Source organism: Hypomesus nipponensis, chromosome 24, assembly GCF_054491055.1.
Source record: "Hypomesus nipponensis isolate SF chromosome 24, ASM5449105v1, whole genome shotgun sequence".
In the NCBI taxonomy this organism is placed as follows: Eukaryota; Metazoa; Chordata; class Actinopteri; order Osmeriformes; family Osmeridae; genus Hypomesus; species Hypomesus nipponensis.
This window is the reverse complement of record NC_140384.1, coordinates 2308805-2324780: the sequence shown is the minus strand read 5'-3', so window position 1 is coordinate 2324780 and position 15976 is coordinate 2308805. Positions and strand designations below refer to the sequence as shown.

General features: G+C 44.5%; 1 protein-coding gene across 4 annotated transcripts in view; it reads right to left on the bottom strand.

The window, feature by feature from the left end:
- Nucleotides 1-14191, bottom strand: part of tncb (tenascin Cb) — a 30916-nt gene extending 16725 nt beyond the window's left edge. For 3 of the 4 annotated variants that reach the window (XM_084690396.1, XM_084690398.1, XM_084690399.1), the window contains exons 1-6: nt 13934-14191; nt 4425-4997; nt 2968-4188; nt 2172-2435; nt 1710-1825; nt 1041-1194 (exon numbers count right to left, since the gene is read on the bottom strand). In XM_084690396.1, coding sequence (XP_084546522.1) covers nt 1041-1194; nt 1710-1825; nt 2172-2435; nt 2968-4188; nt 4425-4905 — 2236 coding nt within the window. In that variant the 5' untranslated portion in view covers nt 4906-4997; nt 13934-14191. Of the gene's footprint in view, nt 1-1040; nt 1195-1709; nt 1826-2171; nt 2436-2967; nt 4189-4424; nt 4998-5883; nt 5965-13933 lie in introns of those variants that run through there. The other variant, XM_084690397.1, reaches the window with a different exon arrangement.
- Between the last annotated feature and the right edge of the window lie 1785 nt (nt 14192-15976).

Below are 15976 nucleotides of genomic sequence, written 5' to 3'. Positions count from 1 at the left end.
TAAAACCATAAATAAATAGTGCACTGGACATGGCATTGCACGAAGGGGAAGATATGAACATTGCTCGAAGTCTTGAAATTGCTGTGTTCAGATTTGTTGAAACAGAAATCTCACTTGATCGAAAGGTAAAACTGTTCAGCTCCAATTTCTAGTCTGGAATGTTCCATCTCACCTTATTCAGAAAGAAAGTACACTCTCAGCGATTTGAATGGGTTGGTGCCTTGTTTTAACCTACCCTTGAGTCATCTAAAAATAGCAATGCTGGGGAAAGTGGCCAAAATCATAGGTGAGGTTGAGTTTCAACTCCTTAAGCCAAGTCTTATATTGATCCCAAACCTCAAGTACTTCACAGCGATACAGACCAATGGGCTTTATACCAGGCTGATGGAGATATGATTCCCTCATAATTGTAAACCCACTAAAGGGAGTCGCAGTGACATTTTACTACCTCTGCTAAATCAGAGCTACAGCTACAGCACGAAACTTAACTGTAATTAACTAATCACTCAAAGTGAGCACATGAGCAGTTCTTAGATAGAGGAAAGCTGTAGAGTGAATATCCAGAAGGTGGTGGGGGGGTTGAATTTATGCCTGACATCAAGGTGAAAATGTGTTTTGTGTTTAACTGTGACCGCTGGCTCCAAGCAGTGTCTTACCGTCTGCATTATTCTCTGTGAATCTCAGGCGGTCAGAAAAGGATAAGAGGGTTTTTAGGCTTATTTTCACTTGAATGTGCTTTGAATGTAAGGATTAGGATTGAGGTCGGCAGATTATTACCATATTTTGATATATTGCCTTAATTTACTGGTTTAATTGTGTGTAACCAGCATAGATGAGGATCACATATCAAATGGGTAACTTCAAATACTGATTGAATTATTAAATTCAAATTACGTGCTTATTCTCAGATCCATTTAGGCATGACATATCACAGGCCCATACACTGTAGTGCCAGGCTGTGCTCAACATGCATCAACACATCACCAAAGCTGCAATTTAACAGTCGCTGACGATTAATCACTTTGTAAAGAGAAACTCACTTGTAACAACGTTCTTTTTTGCTGGTGGTCCTCGAGTCTTGTTTTTCACCACCTCCAGTTTGACTTCGTACTCCTGACCAGGCCCCAAGCCCGACTGCTCGAAGGTGGTCTCGGGCCAACCCAGAGAGTTCATAATTTCCCCGTTCTCCTCTTTCTACCAACACCAGAAAGTCATTATTCACTACATACTCTGGCCCTGCAATAATGTACAGTACTAAGAAGAGGCTGACTGTAATAAGCTGTTGCTTTTCATGTCTCAGGGGTACTATTTTCTTATAGTTTACATAAGTTCTCGCAAAAGAAAACAAAGCATGACATTTTTTGCGATCTGTGCTGCAACATGGTCAGCAGAGCTGTCAACAGAGGCGTTTTAGGACATTTAGCTGACTTTGAGACAACAGTCTTGGCACACTGGTTTGGCTAAAAGTCATTTTCTACAGGATAGACCCCGTCTCACATAGACACATTTGGTAATTACTGGAGCTTGGAGGGGTAGGGGGTTTGCCCTGGGGTGTAATGGTTTCTACCACAGGAGAATGTGGATAATGACAGGCTTTCGTCTGGGGATCTCAACCTCCTTATGGAATATATAAAGATATATTAACAACAAACTGGGGCTTGTGGGAAGAGAGGGGTAGTGGGGGTGCTCAACTGGAGTAGCTGACTTACGGTGTTTCTGAAGATGAGGTTCCAGCCATCAAAGTGGATGTTCAGGGGGTCCCACTGTACCTCCACAGAAGTGTCCCTCACAGACTTGAACTTGAGACCTTCAGGCTCAGGGAGATCTGAAGGGGATATGAACAAAAAGTAAAACAGTGCTGCGTTTACTTAACCCCAGGAACACGCTCACAGCTAACAAGATCCAACCATGGGTTTTGTAAATCAAGAGTAACATAATAATAACATAGGAACGCTTGCTACATAAAATATCCACTTTAATTGCTTGATTAAATTAACATAATTCAGAGACATGAGGCCCATCACTGGTTAACAACAAGTTTATAAACTACACTTATTAAATATCTTTATTTTTTTGTATATAGTGTGCAGCAAAGTATTAGCCTTGAAGGTAATTTCCAGATGTAGGTCAGCTGTGATGTAGGACAGTTGTGATGTCATGGAGGGACTTACGTGTTGCCACTCTGGCACTGACGGGCACACTCTTCTTGTTCTTGAGGATGGCATAGACGCTTATCAGGTACTCTATACCGGGTTCTAGCTCTCGGATGGTGGCAATCTTCTGGTCTCCTGGCACCCGCAGATCCAGCTCCAGACCCCCAGGGGCGGTGGGCATATAGGTGACCAGATACTCGGTCACCGTCATCTCATTGACCCAGGAGAGGTCCACTGTCTCTGAAGTGACCTCCACCACTGTCAGGTCCTTAGGTGGAGAGACTACAGACAACAAGGTAAGTTAGAAAGCCATGCATTGTGGGCCTTGAGCAAAGATACAACATTGCTGATGCAATTTGCCTGGTTGTATGGAAGATTTATTGAAACATAAATTAATCCTAAACTGTATCAGGATAAAAATGATGACCCACTTCAAATGGAGAAGACCTGTCCTATTCATGTAGAAATATTACTTAACCTAACCTTACTGCAATGTCAAATTTCCATGAGCATTTGCCAAGCCACGTTTCAATATATGTGATCTAAGTTACATTGCGGAAAGGAATATCATAAACTAAACCATGCCATCAATCTACCAAGGCAAACAACCATGGAAAATGTCAAAACATCTGTCAAAATGTCACACCCATATTACAGTGCATTATTCATTAATTTAAATACTACAACTTTGTGACCAAAGACATTAACAGTTAACCATCAAGGAAATCATCTTGCAATCTTACAATTCCAAAACAAACAAACAACATAAAAAAGCTGTTGTCTGAGAGCCCATATGACTCAAGTGCTATCTTACCCTCAGAGCAGTCTTCTCCAACGAAGCCCTCATCACAAACACACACTCCGTTCTCACAGCGACCTTGGTCCTGGCACTCTCCCGGACAGGTGAGCTCTGAACAGTCGAGGCCTGTGAAGCCTTCAAAGCACACACAGTTCCCATCCACGCAGTAGCCTCGATCCAGACAGTTGTTCGGGCAAGTCTTCTCACTGCAGTCCTCCCCAGTGAACCCCTTGCTGCACATGCACTGTCCGTTCACACAGCGGCCTCGATTTTGGCAGTTGTTAGGACAGGTCAGCTCTCCGCAGTCCTTGCCTGTGAAACCGAGGAAGCACACACATTTGCCGTCCACGCACTCTCCACGCCCCATGCAGTCTTTGGGACAGGTTTTGATGCTGCAGTCTTCTCCGGCGAAACCCTTGTCACACATGCAACGGCCATTGATACACCGCCCACGGTTCAAGCAGTTGTTAGGGCAGGAGAGCTCGCCGCAGTCGTCCCCTTGGTACCCAGCTTCGCAGATACACTCACCATTGACACACTTGCCTCTGTCATTGCAGTTGTCAGGGCAGGACAGGATAGAGCAATCCTCACCCTCAAAGCCCGGGTCGCAGATGCACCTTCCGTTGAAACAATGGCCTCTCTCACTACAGTCAGCGGGGCAAGTGAGCTTAGAGCAGTCCTCTCCACTGTAACCTAAATTACATGCACACTGGCCATTGACGCAGACCCCACGGTTGTTGCAGTTGTTCGGGCAGGTGAGCTCACCGCAGTCTTCACCGGTGAACCCCTCATCGCAGTAACAGGTGCCATTGATGCATCGCCCACGATCATAGCAGTCGTTGGGGCAGATGAGCTCAGAGCAGTCGAAGCCCGTCCAAGGCTCGTCGCAGATGCACTCGTCGTCCACACAGCGCCCACGGCCCAAGCAGTTGTTCAGGCAGTTGGTCTGGGAGCAATCCTCGCCAACAAAGCCCTCCTCACACAGGCAGGCACCGTCGATGCACTCGCCGTTCTCCCCACAGTCCACCGGGCACAGCTCTACGCTGCAGTCGTCACCAGCAAAGCCCTCAAAGCAGACACACCTGCCGTCCACACAGCGGCCCTGGTCCTGGCAGTCATTGGGGCACTCGGGCTCGGAGCAGTTGGGCCCCTTCCATCCAGGCTCACACACACAGCTGCAGGTCTCAGCGCTGTAGTTCCCACGGCCATTACAATAGGGCTTGGTGGCCACCTCACCTGAGAAAGCAAAGAGGTAAACAACACAATCATCTTTAAACTGAGAATTGAACCTGTTGAGCAGGGTGTCTGCAGGCGACTTTCTGTTGGTGAATGAATACATACTGAACATGTATGGTGCAAGGGAAACAGGTTTCATTCCTGACTTTTGATTGACAGTTGGTTGGGGATGTAATGTTATGTGCCCTATAATAATGACCAGTCAATGGGTTCTAAAACCATGGCGATGGGCTTACCTGTGACTTGAGCTCCACAGCAGCCCGCCCCACCAGAACACTGATCCCTCAGACTGGACACCTCCGCCTCCAGCATCTCCAGCCTGTTGAGGAGACCCTTCAGATCTGGCAGCTGGTTGTCGCAGCCACAGGCCTGCTTGGGGATGTTGATGCGGTGGGTGAAGACAATCTGGTTCTCCCCGTCCACCGTGTGCTCCATGTGCTGCAGGTCCGACTGGGGAGCCTTGTTGTGGGGCTTTATTTCTGTGGCTCCTTCGGAGTCCAGGTCCACGGAGCAGAGGGGGGTGGAGGGAACGTTGATGTTGTAGACGTGGTTGAAGACCACCGGTTGGTCAGGGTTGGGGAGGGTGACATTCTCCGAGGTGGGGGGCATCAGGGTTTCTCTTCGGTGGCGGATGACCTTCTTCACCAGGCCGGCACCAGAGAAGTGGAGAAGAATCGACACAGTCGCATAGCCTAGGAGAAGGCTTTTCATCCCCATGGTGGAAGCCTGTCACTGGGCTAGCTTCTCTCAGCAGCGAGGGAGGAAGATAGAGTTGTCTCTCTGTGGGATAGAGCCGATGTCCTCGTGTCCTAAAATGATACAAAGCATGATGGGAATGGAAGAGAGCGTAACCTTCATGTCTGCAAAAATAAATGATTTAATCAATAATAGATATACTACTTCAAATGAAAAACAAAATTAGTATTTAGTAGGTATTAATCGAACAAATCCACCTGGAACAAGAGCATCTATTACACTCAACTGTCTCATTGAGGACTTTTTGGGGTTACCCTTGACAGTATGGATCCATCAACACAGGCTCATCCACTAGGGACCATGTGGGTGCAGTGAAATGTCATAGTATCCCACTAAAAGCAATTAACCTTCCACAGTTGCCCTTAACAAAAGCCCACCTCCAATATATTACCCTGTTGCTGTCCCATTTCAGCCCCTCTGTTCACAGTGGAGTTGACACACACTTAGTGGATGACATTGGGGACATTCTTTTCACTATTTCTCAAAGGAACAGGCTAACACTGGCAATTACAACGGAGGCGGAAGGGGTGACCTTGAGCACTACAGCTTATTCTCCGACCATGTTTCTCATGACAAGCTGCCATGAACAGCAGGCAACACCTGCATGGGGGGATGCCCTCCCCTCCCGATAGACTAGACCACAACCTAAACTGACAGATTAATACTTGTGAGGGAGACACCATCTGCAGGGTTCTTGCTAGCACGGGGGTGAAGAATTCCCACTACTCACAAAGCAGCAGATCAGCGTTCTCTGACCGCTCTCCAGACGGCCACTCAGTTTCAGTTAGGCAACATGATTCTTTCCACAGGAGAAGTAACCGTGCTGTTTCGCAAGGCCCCAGGGACACATTGTTTCTTTTAAAAGTAACAGCCTGCCGGAGAATGTGCTGAGATTGAATTGTGGTTGGAGGCAACTGTAAAACTTTATGTTTCTCCTACCCTTTGATCTTCTTGTAACATAAAATATACAGGTTGGTGGAAGTATGCCCCCTTCTGTGTGCAAGAGGGCAATGTACGTTGTTCTGGACTCTGTAACAAGATAAGGAGAGACTTGGTCACTTAAATGAAATAAGCTAAATTTAAGAGCAACTGAAATTGGCAACACAAAGTTTTAACACTTAATAAATGACTTCCCTTCTTTAGAAAAGTCACAGCGACAGCACAGCACCTTGTCAAAATGCTGACACTATCTCATTTGTGTCCCACACCTTTGCAACAAACAAAACACATTTCAGAGTTGCACTGAAGCAGACAAGATTAACTTTTCTATATGGTTAAAACCAAATTCCAACTGCAAAAGAATACTGGTAAATGTCAACATAAACTACACTATCTGTTTCCATAATCTGACATATCTAAACATACAGTATAAAATTTAAGATTCAATAGGACAGTTCATTTTCTTTGGGTGATGAATACGGTTCAAAAGTGACATAGAATGTACTAACGGCCAACAGCAAATCATCAATCTCCCATGCGCTCCTGCTGGAGAGATAGCAGGGGGGAGGACTGCCACTGTCAGAGAGGTCACAAGCAGGTAATTTCCTGTGAGGAACAGCTCAGTCTCCTGAACCTGGGCAGACGCGTGATTAGCCAGGCTGACAGATGAGCTCCAGTCTGAGGGATCCCACGGCTTCACAAGCCCCAGCTCCCAGCTCCCTGATTAGACAGACAAGGATGAGCGCTTCTGTGATGGACGCACTGTAAGAGCGCTAATGTAGCCTGCCTGATGGGAACGCTAAGATCTGGCCCCTCAGGGGTGCGAGAATGCTACTCCCCCCCACACACACCTCACACACTCGCACACACACTCTGCTGTGCCTGAGCATGGCAAACCAGGGATTAAATCAACAAAATAGCCAGAAAATTGCTTTGAGTTGCAACTAGGGTTTTAGTGATGGGCGGATGGTTGGCTTTCGCACTTCAGAGGCTGGCTGCTCTCCACATGGACCTTGGAGGGAGACAACCCTGAAAGAGCAGACTTGTCTTTGTATGAGCATTGAGCAAATCTGTGGCACAAGATTAAAAAAAACACTCAAAGGAAGTGAAAAGAAGGAAAACAAGCAGAAATGGAAAACATAGTACTAGTACACAGTGCCATAACATGAATACATTTACCCAGTTTAGCTACTTTTTTAGCATGAGAAACCTGGAATAAAGCCTCTGTTTTTTGGATTTCCGTCAGGACACCCCCGTGGCTATGCAGCTGGTTGCTGGCACACTCAGGTGGACTTGACACAAGTTGACTGCTGCGGCTTTCTAATTCTCTTACTTGTTTAGACTCTATTGTTAGTTTTTCAGACTGCAACAAAGCCGGTTGGCTGCGATGTGGCCAATGTGAGGAGAATTATACCAGGGGAAACCTGCTGGCACACAAATTTAGTGCAAGTGATCTAAATTAGCCCTGTATTGAATGAGTGCTTGAGGCAACCATAAAAATCTTTTTACCTCACACTGGGCAGAGCTGGAAACGTTTTCAAAAGATATTATTTTAAATACAGAATAACATTTAAAAAAATGACTTAATCATAATACAAAGTCAATTATTTTATTTCAAGTTTGTATAATAGAATAAAATGAGTAATTTACAAACTAAAATATAGAGACATTGTTTGGGGGCTCAAAAGTGTATAATGGTAAACTGCATGAATGCACGCATTGACACATCTACTGTATGTTACTTGTCCATGGAACATTAATATAAAACTGGTAGGTAGGCTGACCATGTGCGAAACATTAATAAGCATGCATCTCATTGAAAAGAAAACAGTGATGTTACATGCAGTAGAGAATAGACACCTTCCCCAGAAGTGACTCTGTACAAGCCTTGCACACCTCACTGGTTCCTACATGAATGTAATGTAAAAAACATGGTATCGGCAACCACAGTATGATACCACATCCCCTTTGTGCAGTTTTTTACTACCATGTTGTGTAAATCAAGTGTATGTACTCATTTAACACAAAGCAGCACCGATAGGATCAAGCTAAGAAAGAAATCAGGGCACCCATAGGCTACAATATACCATTTGAGTTTGGCATGCAAAGAACTGTGCCCTAATGGTGTTATATCAATCAATGTTGATCCTGTTTCTCATTGCAATCTATTGTTCGATGGGAAATGAAAAATCGATATTTACCAGTGGACTTTTCCTTTCTTCCTTTTCTGTCATTTTTTAGATGTATGTTTTGCTTTCACATAGTTCTGGAAGAGCACTTTGTGATTGACGAGAAGGCTTTCCGCCTTTGGAGGATTTCAGATGTCATACTACGTGCAAATGCCAGGATTTTTCTCAAACCTCAGCCTCATCACTGTAGTCGACCTATACTAATACTCTGCCATATGGTGAGCCAAAGATAAATCACAGCAAAGACAACTGCTCACCATGCATTTTAGCAAGGCTGTCACGGCAGCTAGTTTGGTGAGGGATGTCAAGCATGCTTATAAGGAGAGGTAACTTTGGGCAACAACTGCATGTGTTGCATGACTTAATGCAGACCATGATCCTAAACCGAAGATACACAGAACTGAAATACATCATGACCTCAGCCCACCATAACATTTGTAAAGATAACACAACAACAAACAAAATGCATAATGGAGCAGTCTGCCCCACTTGATGTGTAAAATCTGTAAATATTCAATGACTTACAACTCAAGTCCCAAGACTGTATGTTAAACAGGGAAAGGGGAATGCTTGCTTTCTTTTCATTTCTGAAGAATTATCAAGCTTGCCTAGCTTTATAGGTCATCCATGACAAAAAACTTGCTTCCCTTCTTTGGCGTACAGTCTTAATCTGGGTCGCTGGTGAGGACTGAATGAACAGTTATTGTCTGGGGGCCTTTTCACCTTGAGAGACGCCATACAAATGCTATGACAGTTATTGTTAGAGTAAACCAAAGTAAATGACCAGGAAATACCATTCCATCAAAGCCTAATGTGCAACTACAGCAAACTGCCATACTGGGGCCCCACATAGTACAGTCCAGTGCAATACTGTGAATGATCAATTAAGGGCCCTCGGTAGCAATCTCTGAAATCTTTTATTGAGAAAGTCCACAACAAGGCGGCTCATTTGGAAATCAGTTGATGTAGACATAAATCATAATCAAATCCGGGTAAGGTCTACTTATACGCTGTTCAGAAGCAGTTAAGTATTGATTTATTTCAATCCACACCAAGGTTATTATCAGAGAGACAGAATGCTGCTGAGGACAGCAATATGGTTGTGAGTTATTATCATCAAACACAAAAATGGATTTCCAGGATTACTCTTAACGTGAATCGACCGCGAGACGCTGGGATCGATTACTCGGCTGTTCATGGTCTTCAGAACAGCTTTCTGAGTTATCACCTAGCCTACTCTCGCTGTCTGCCATTTGTGAGCTATGCGGCTATTGCACAGTTACTTGGAGCAAACAGCGACTAAATTGAAGATTAACCGTACAAGGATTTAGAATTGGATATCCAAACAGATGAGAAATCAATTAATGGAATCTCATCTTTTCATGTGAACCCAATGGACAGACAGAAGAACCAAGAGTTAATAAGTCAACAGTACTTTCTCAACCAGGGAACAGTTTCTGCAACAATTATGATTTGAGAAACTAAATAGAATTCCACTTAAATGAACTTTGAGGAACTTAACTAAATAAATTGCGTAGAACTTGGTGAAAAGCAGATGGAGGTCATTACATCAATTATGTGTATCATTAATTTGATTACAACCCTCTTGGCATAGCTTATCTGGGATCTTTTTCCTTCATGGCACAAACATAATTTGACTTGCTAAATGGAAATGAAATGGGAATATGGGCTGTTTTTGACGGATGAAAAGGCTTGCTGTCATTTTTTTTTAAATCTGTGTGTCTGTGCTCTGTGACCCTGCTGGATCTGATGGCACAGATAGCGGGGAGTGGTGGGGGTTGGTGTGTTCGTGTCTGATAAGGCAAAATGGGGGTGGGTGTCTGTGATAGCAGCAGACGCACTTATCTGGATGCACTGTGCCAAGGGTGAACAGAATCCCACTGAAGGGACCACAAGGGTTATTTAGAGCTCACTTTTTTTTTTACTGATACCATCATTTATTTTACTGAAAACAATTTTCCAACTCTGACACCAAGATAGGAAGACAAAAAATGAGGCCATCTATGCACACGGCTGGGAATTGCAAGGTTTCAATGCCTAAATCTCAATTCAATTTTATTGCCTCAAGATTTTTTCTCATTTCTTGTCATGGAGCCCATCAATTTTCTTTAGGGCCTCTGCAGCCCCTGTGCTATCTGTGTTACAGTTTACGCTGCTGTTTTAGAATAATTCAGACGGAGAGAAGTGATGCCAGTCTATTGGTTGTTGGTCTTTTGTTTATGAGGTCTCTTTTACTTATTGTGGGCCAGTGACCTTCAGTCCAGTTTTTCAGTCTAACCTCTGTGTGGGCAGTGAGAACGGAGCCTCATCTGTTATCTTTTCAACACAACCAACCTAGGATTTCTCCAGACACTCATAACAATGCTACACATGCAACATACTTTCCTTAGCTTGACTTTTAAACTGCCCTGCTATAAAAAATCTCCTTGTATCCTACCTGACCAGCCATGTCGAAATACGTCACAAAGCCATTGTGGCCAACCTTGAAGACAGATGTGGATAGACTTACAGAGTAACTAACACCTTCCATCTCAGGTAGTCAACTGCAAGAGGAGATAACCAGCATTTCCATTGCAGTGATATAGCAAGACTGGAGCCAGCTCATTTAGCATATCAGATAACCTCAAGTGAGCTTTTGTAAACTCAATTGGTTAAAGTGTATCATCTAAAGTGGCATCAAAAACAGATATATGAGGGGTTGGGGTTGGATACTGGGATTCCTCAGCTACCCAGCAAGACCCTGGAATGTATTTTTTTGTGTTCTTCTGATTCAATGATTAGAACTTCCTGTACTGTGTTAGACAGGGACAGTTTGGATTTTCCTGTTTGTGTAGGACAGGAAACAATCAATCAACAGTGGACAGAAAGTTTCCTTTCCTGGGGAGCGCCTCATAAGTATGTGGAGTGGAGAGAGACTGTGCTGCTGCTAGACTGGAGCAGTAAATCTGAATACTAGTGTTTTCTCTGTCCTTGGTACTAGTTCCTTTCTTACATAATGCACTGTGAATACAGTCCTTTGAATGGACCAAATGTACTGGCAATGACTAGATGATGAGGCAAAGAGCACATTTAGGACTTAAAGTGGTTAGACAAGGACAGTTGATGACAGACAAGTGTACATTTCCACTTGTAACAGAATAACCAAAATACGTTCATTTAGGGAAGGGACGTGTTCCCCCCCCCCCCCCCCCCGGAAACAGAGACAGGCATGTTGGCTATGTTATGTGGACATCTGTTTGTCTTTGTCTGTGATGAAAGCCCAAAGTGTGTCCCGTATCGAAACTGGGAGTGGCATCCATTCAGACTCTTGTATGAGCTTAATGACCCCAACCCCTGATGTCTGCTGATTATTGGGGTTCCACGGTTTCCATTTTCACCAACTAAATAACTACGTCTTTCAATAAGCCTGTCTTGTTCAAGGCATATGCATTCCAATGAGATGGGGCATGTTGATGAAAACATAATGTCAGAGCACGTGTTGATCTGCTTGACTCGACCAATGGAGGCCCTGGTTTGCACAATGGAAGCTGGAACATTGAGTCCAGTGCCTCGCTGCTCTCTCCCTCACATTGACATCAGAGGAACATCACAAACCATCTGGGACTCCAGCACTTAAATACATTGGACTCTATTGAGGGAACCTTTGTTCTCTGTTGATGACTAATCTGCCAGGATCTTTTTGTCTCATCAGAGGCCAGTCGAAGAAATGACAAGCGGAAAGGCTTTTCTATGGCTTTTCTTTCTAACTTGACAGAGCACCAAATCAAAGTATAAAGAAAGCACAATCATTTGAGGTCAATCTACTGGGTTGCAACTCTGACATATACGCCAGCCTACATCCCCCAAAGAGAAATGTGGTATTCCTTACAAGTGGTGGCAAGCAAACAACATGTTTCCTTACACTCAGCACCAGAGCGTTTGTGCTTTGTATATTGTGGCTCGCTCTCAGGTACTCCGATGGTTTGCACAAAGCTCTTTGTGAAACCATCTGGCAGACAGGTGACTATGCCAGCGAGTTGGTTGGATATGCTCGGCGGATTGTTTACGACCTCTATATAACTAATAAACACATGCCTGTACTGTACAATTTAAGGTGGAATTGCCAATAAGTGAATCCAGTGTAAGGACCTCGGAACATGACATTTTCCGACATACTTCGATAAGAGACTAATGAAAGTGAGTGGGCAGGGTGAGAGAGGGAGTGGGGTGGGGGCGGGGGGATGGGTGGCTTGAATTGCAGATGACAACTCATTAGAGACAGCACTGACCATCCAGAGTTCCTTGGGCAATGCACTCCAGCTCAGCTCATCACCTGCATTATGTCTGTACTAGCATGTCCAGAGACACCTCCTTGGGTCATTACAGAACACCACAGATCCTATTCCCTCAGCCAGAAACCCAGGAGCTAAGAGGGCTGAATGCAGTTACTCTCCACACACACCAGGCACGAGACGAGGGAGACAAACAGCTGTCTAAACAAAGGACCATTTCCCACTCATTCAAGCACCGGGTGTCAGTGTCAATGGCTATCCTGCATTTCGCAATAGCACAATAAAACCCTTATTTGCAAAGCCTGAGCAAACAACACAAACAATTGTCATGAAAACATCATAATAATCTTAACTAATGTCAACTGATCAAAAAAATTAAACAACATTAAACAAAAGTTTAATTTAGCAAACAATCTACAGAAGTCCACACAGCATAAAATATTAAGGTTTTAGTTCAAACTGTTTCCACAGGTATTAAATGTACATTTACATTGTGACTACGGTACACGTCCCTATGATGAACTACCATCCAACAGAAGAAGCCCTGGTATCCTGTGGGTCTCCTTCTCTTATAACCCCCACATTCACACACACACTCACACACTTCCTGCTACTCCTCCGGTTTGGTTGGGTGGTGTCCCCAACCACAACTCACTTACACACACCTCTTATTCAAGGAGGTGTGCTCCCTGTGTGGGACGCTATTACCAAAACCCCTGTCAAGTAAGCTCCTTACAATTTAGTCCTCTGGTGGACGAAATGTATGAGAACCCCATGCCAGGCTGAACAGTCAGCACATGGCTCTCAGGGAGGGGAGGGTGAGCCCCGTGTCAGTGGAGCCGCCAGCTTCGACAGCGTACAGTGCGAGGAGCCGATAGAGAAGGGAGGGCAGAGAGTGGAGAACAAATCGCTAATGCCGAGCAGCTGTCCATCTCCCAGGCTACAGAAGCCTGCTGTCTGCTGGCACACACACAGTAGCCGGGGAGAAATAGAGAAGGCAGTACACATAGACTATCACCACTCCCCTACCCCCGGCTGCCCGTAACTCAACACAAGCCACAAGTCGGGCAGAATTATTTAGAAGTTTCTCTGCTTATTGGATCACACAGTTGACTCAATCTGGCACTGAATGTTTTCAGGTCAAGTTTTGCTCAGGTGGCAAATAATACATTTGCAAATGTGTGCAACAAAAATTTGCATTGGCATGTCTGAGCATGTTTGCAAGATTCAGGCACTAACTGAAGTTTAAACTTGTTAAAGACAGACACAAATAAGTATTTCTTTTACATTATTTCTACCACAATTCAAATATTTTTTTTAATAAAATGTCAGTAAAGAAATGTTCCCTCAACGTATATTTAGGAGTAAGACTAATTAAAATCCTGAATGCTGACTAAACTCAACACTTCTTTGAGGAATATCAATTTGGAAACTGAATTAAGCATGGAGTTGTAATAATGGTATTGCAATACTGACTAAAAGATATGCTATACATTTCAACACGTCTGTGTAGTCCAATTCAGAGAGCATCCTAATATAGCACACAGGTAAGGAGAGACAGGAGCTTACCTTTGACAGAATTCACTACAACCTCCACTGAAGAAATCTTCTCTGCTAGTTGAATCAAGCCCTCAAACTCTGGGACAGACTGCTTTCAATCAACCTGCCTCAACAACTGTTCTTGTGAGTCTGTGTGTTAGCCTTCTATAGCAGTGACAGCTCAGTCATCTTTTCTCACTGGTCTCCTCTCAGTCTGTCTATTCTATCCACCTAGAGAGCTTGCTGATGCTGTAGCCAGCGAGGGGAGAGAGAGCGAGTCACAACCAGGAGAGAGGAAGTGAAAGAGAGAGGGGAGGGAGAATTCCCTTTCTCTTAAACAGTAGACACTGCGGTCAGACCCCACTCCCACCTACCGCTTTTAAATATCCCCCTCCTCTCTGACTGGAAACTAAGGACTTGAAACAGGATGCCTCAAGGCTGGCTCCCACTCACACAAAAAAGAGAGAGACAGAATAAAGAAGGGGGATGGATAACAGCAAGAGGGGGGAGGACCATTAGCCACAAAGTGGAACAGCCAATGGAAGGAACATTAACATACTATTTTTGACATTGGGGGTTTATAGGCTGCCTCCTCTTCTGATGACAACAGTAACAATAACAATAATGCTGACAGTCCTGATGTTGGTGGTGATAATTACCATGAATATGGGCAGGGGGGAGTTTTCCAAGCCAATACTTGACTTGCCCACCCAATAACTACCTTCACCCAGTTTGTCTCCAACTGTCTGTGAGTACACAGCTCCTTGATTAGTGTGTTTAGGCATTTACATGCATGTCCCCTGTAGCTAAGGCTCTCTATACACTGGCTCATCAATTCAGGCTCCAGGTAGAGCAAGGCTCAGAGGATGCCGGCTTCAATTACAAGCCAAGCACAGACTAAATATCCACCTCACCTCAAATAAACACGGGAACAGAGAAAAAGAAAATAGAAAAACACAGCTGCACGCAGCTTTCAGGACCCCCCCCCCCTCCCCCACTACACATACACACACTCCAATCTACATAGGAAAGCAGAGTAGCAGGGGACTTCCAATATGTGCTTCAAAGATGTTCCAGAAGAGCTAGCAACATAGAGGATGGAGTGACACTCATTAAATCAGAGTGTGACCCCGTAGACTAATAGAGGGGCTACAAAGAAGCTGGTGCTGATGGTGTTGGTGCCGAGGACCTTCCCTGGGGGATGTTCAAGAAGCCTTTGACGAATAAATCAGCCCACATCAGTTTCCTGCTTGATGTGTCATGAAATGGAGATAAGCCCTGCAAAACATTAGAATTCAGAGGCCATATTGTCTGCCATTGTACAATCCCGTTGATTGACATGCATTGCAAACATACACAAATTCAAATCTTATTTATTTTTGTCTTGGGTGACCGAGACTTTCTTGGTATTGTCCTTCTTTCCAAAGCGCAGCCACTTGCGGGCAATAAGCATTGCTTGTGTCAGCCTTGCTCCATGCAGGAGGCAGTGGTGTGTGGCGAGGAGAGACTGCCGGGCTGAAAGCAGCTTTCTCAGCGGGGGAAATGATCCTCGCCTTGTTATTGAGAAGCAGTGACCAGTCAGGCAGAAAAGATCCCTCCTAATCCCATATAGAACACAATGGCACATATGTATCACCACTATGGGGTAATAGAGCATATTCAATGACTCTGGGCCTTAAATTCATTTTCCTGCTGTTCCCTTGGGAATAAGGTAATTCTATACATTTCTGTGTGGGATAATAATATTTTGTATTTCTCTTTCTTCAGAACTGGGTTGTAATGAGACTTGTCCTTTGTGTTGAAGCTGTACGGTACATCCACATGTCTAAGTATAGCACCTGTTTTAAATGAGTATGTCTGTACATGCAGAGAGCGTCAGAGTCCTCGCGACCACGGAAACACGTAGCGCGCCTCTCCATCTGTTCCTCTTCTCACCTTCCTGTCACTCTCTCTCCTTCAAGGCATCGCAGGGATTCACGGATGGGGGAATTGCTGTGGGAGAACACTCTCCCTGTTTGTGAATCATTCCACCATCTACAGACTCTAAAAAATAATCATGGAGCAGGTTTGATT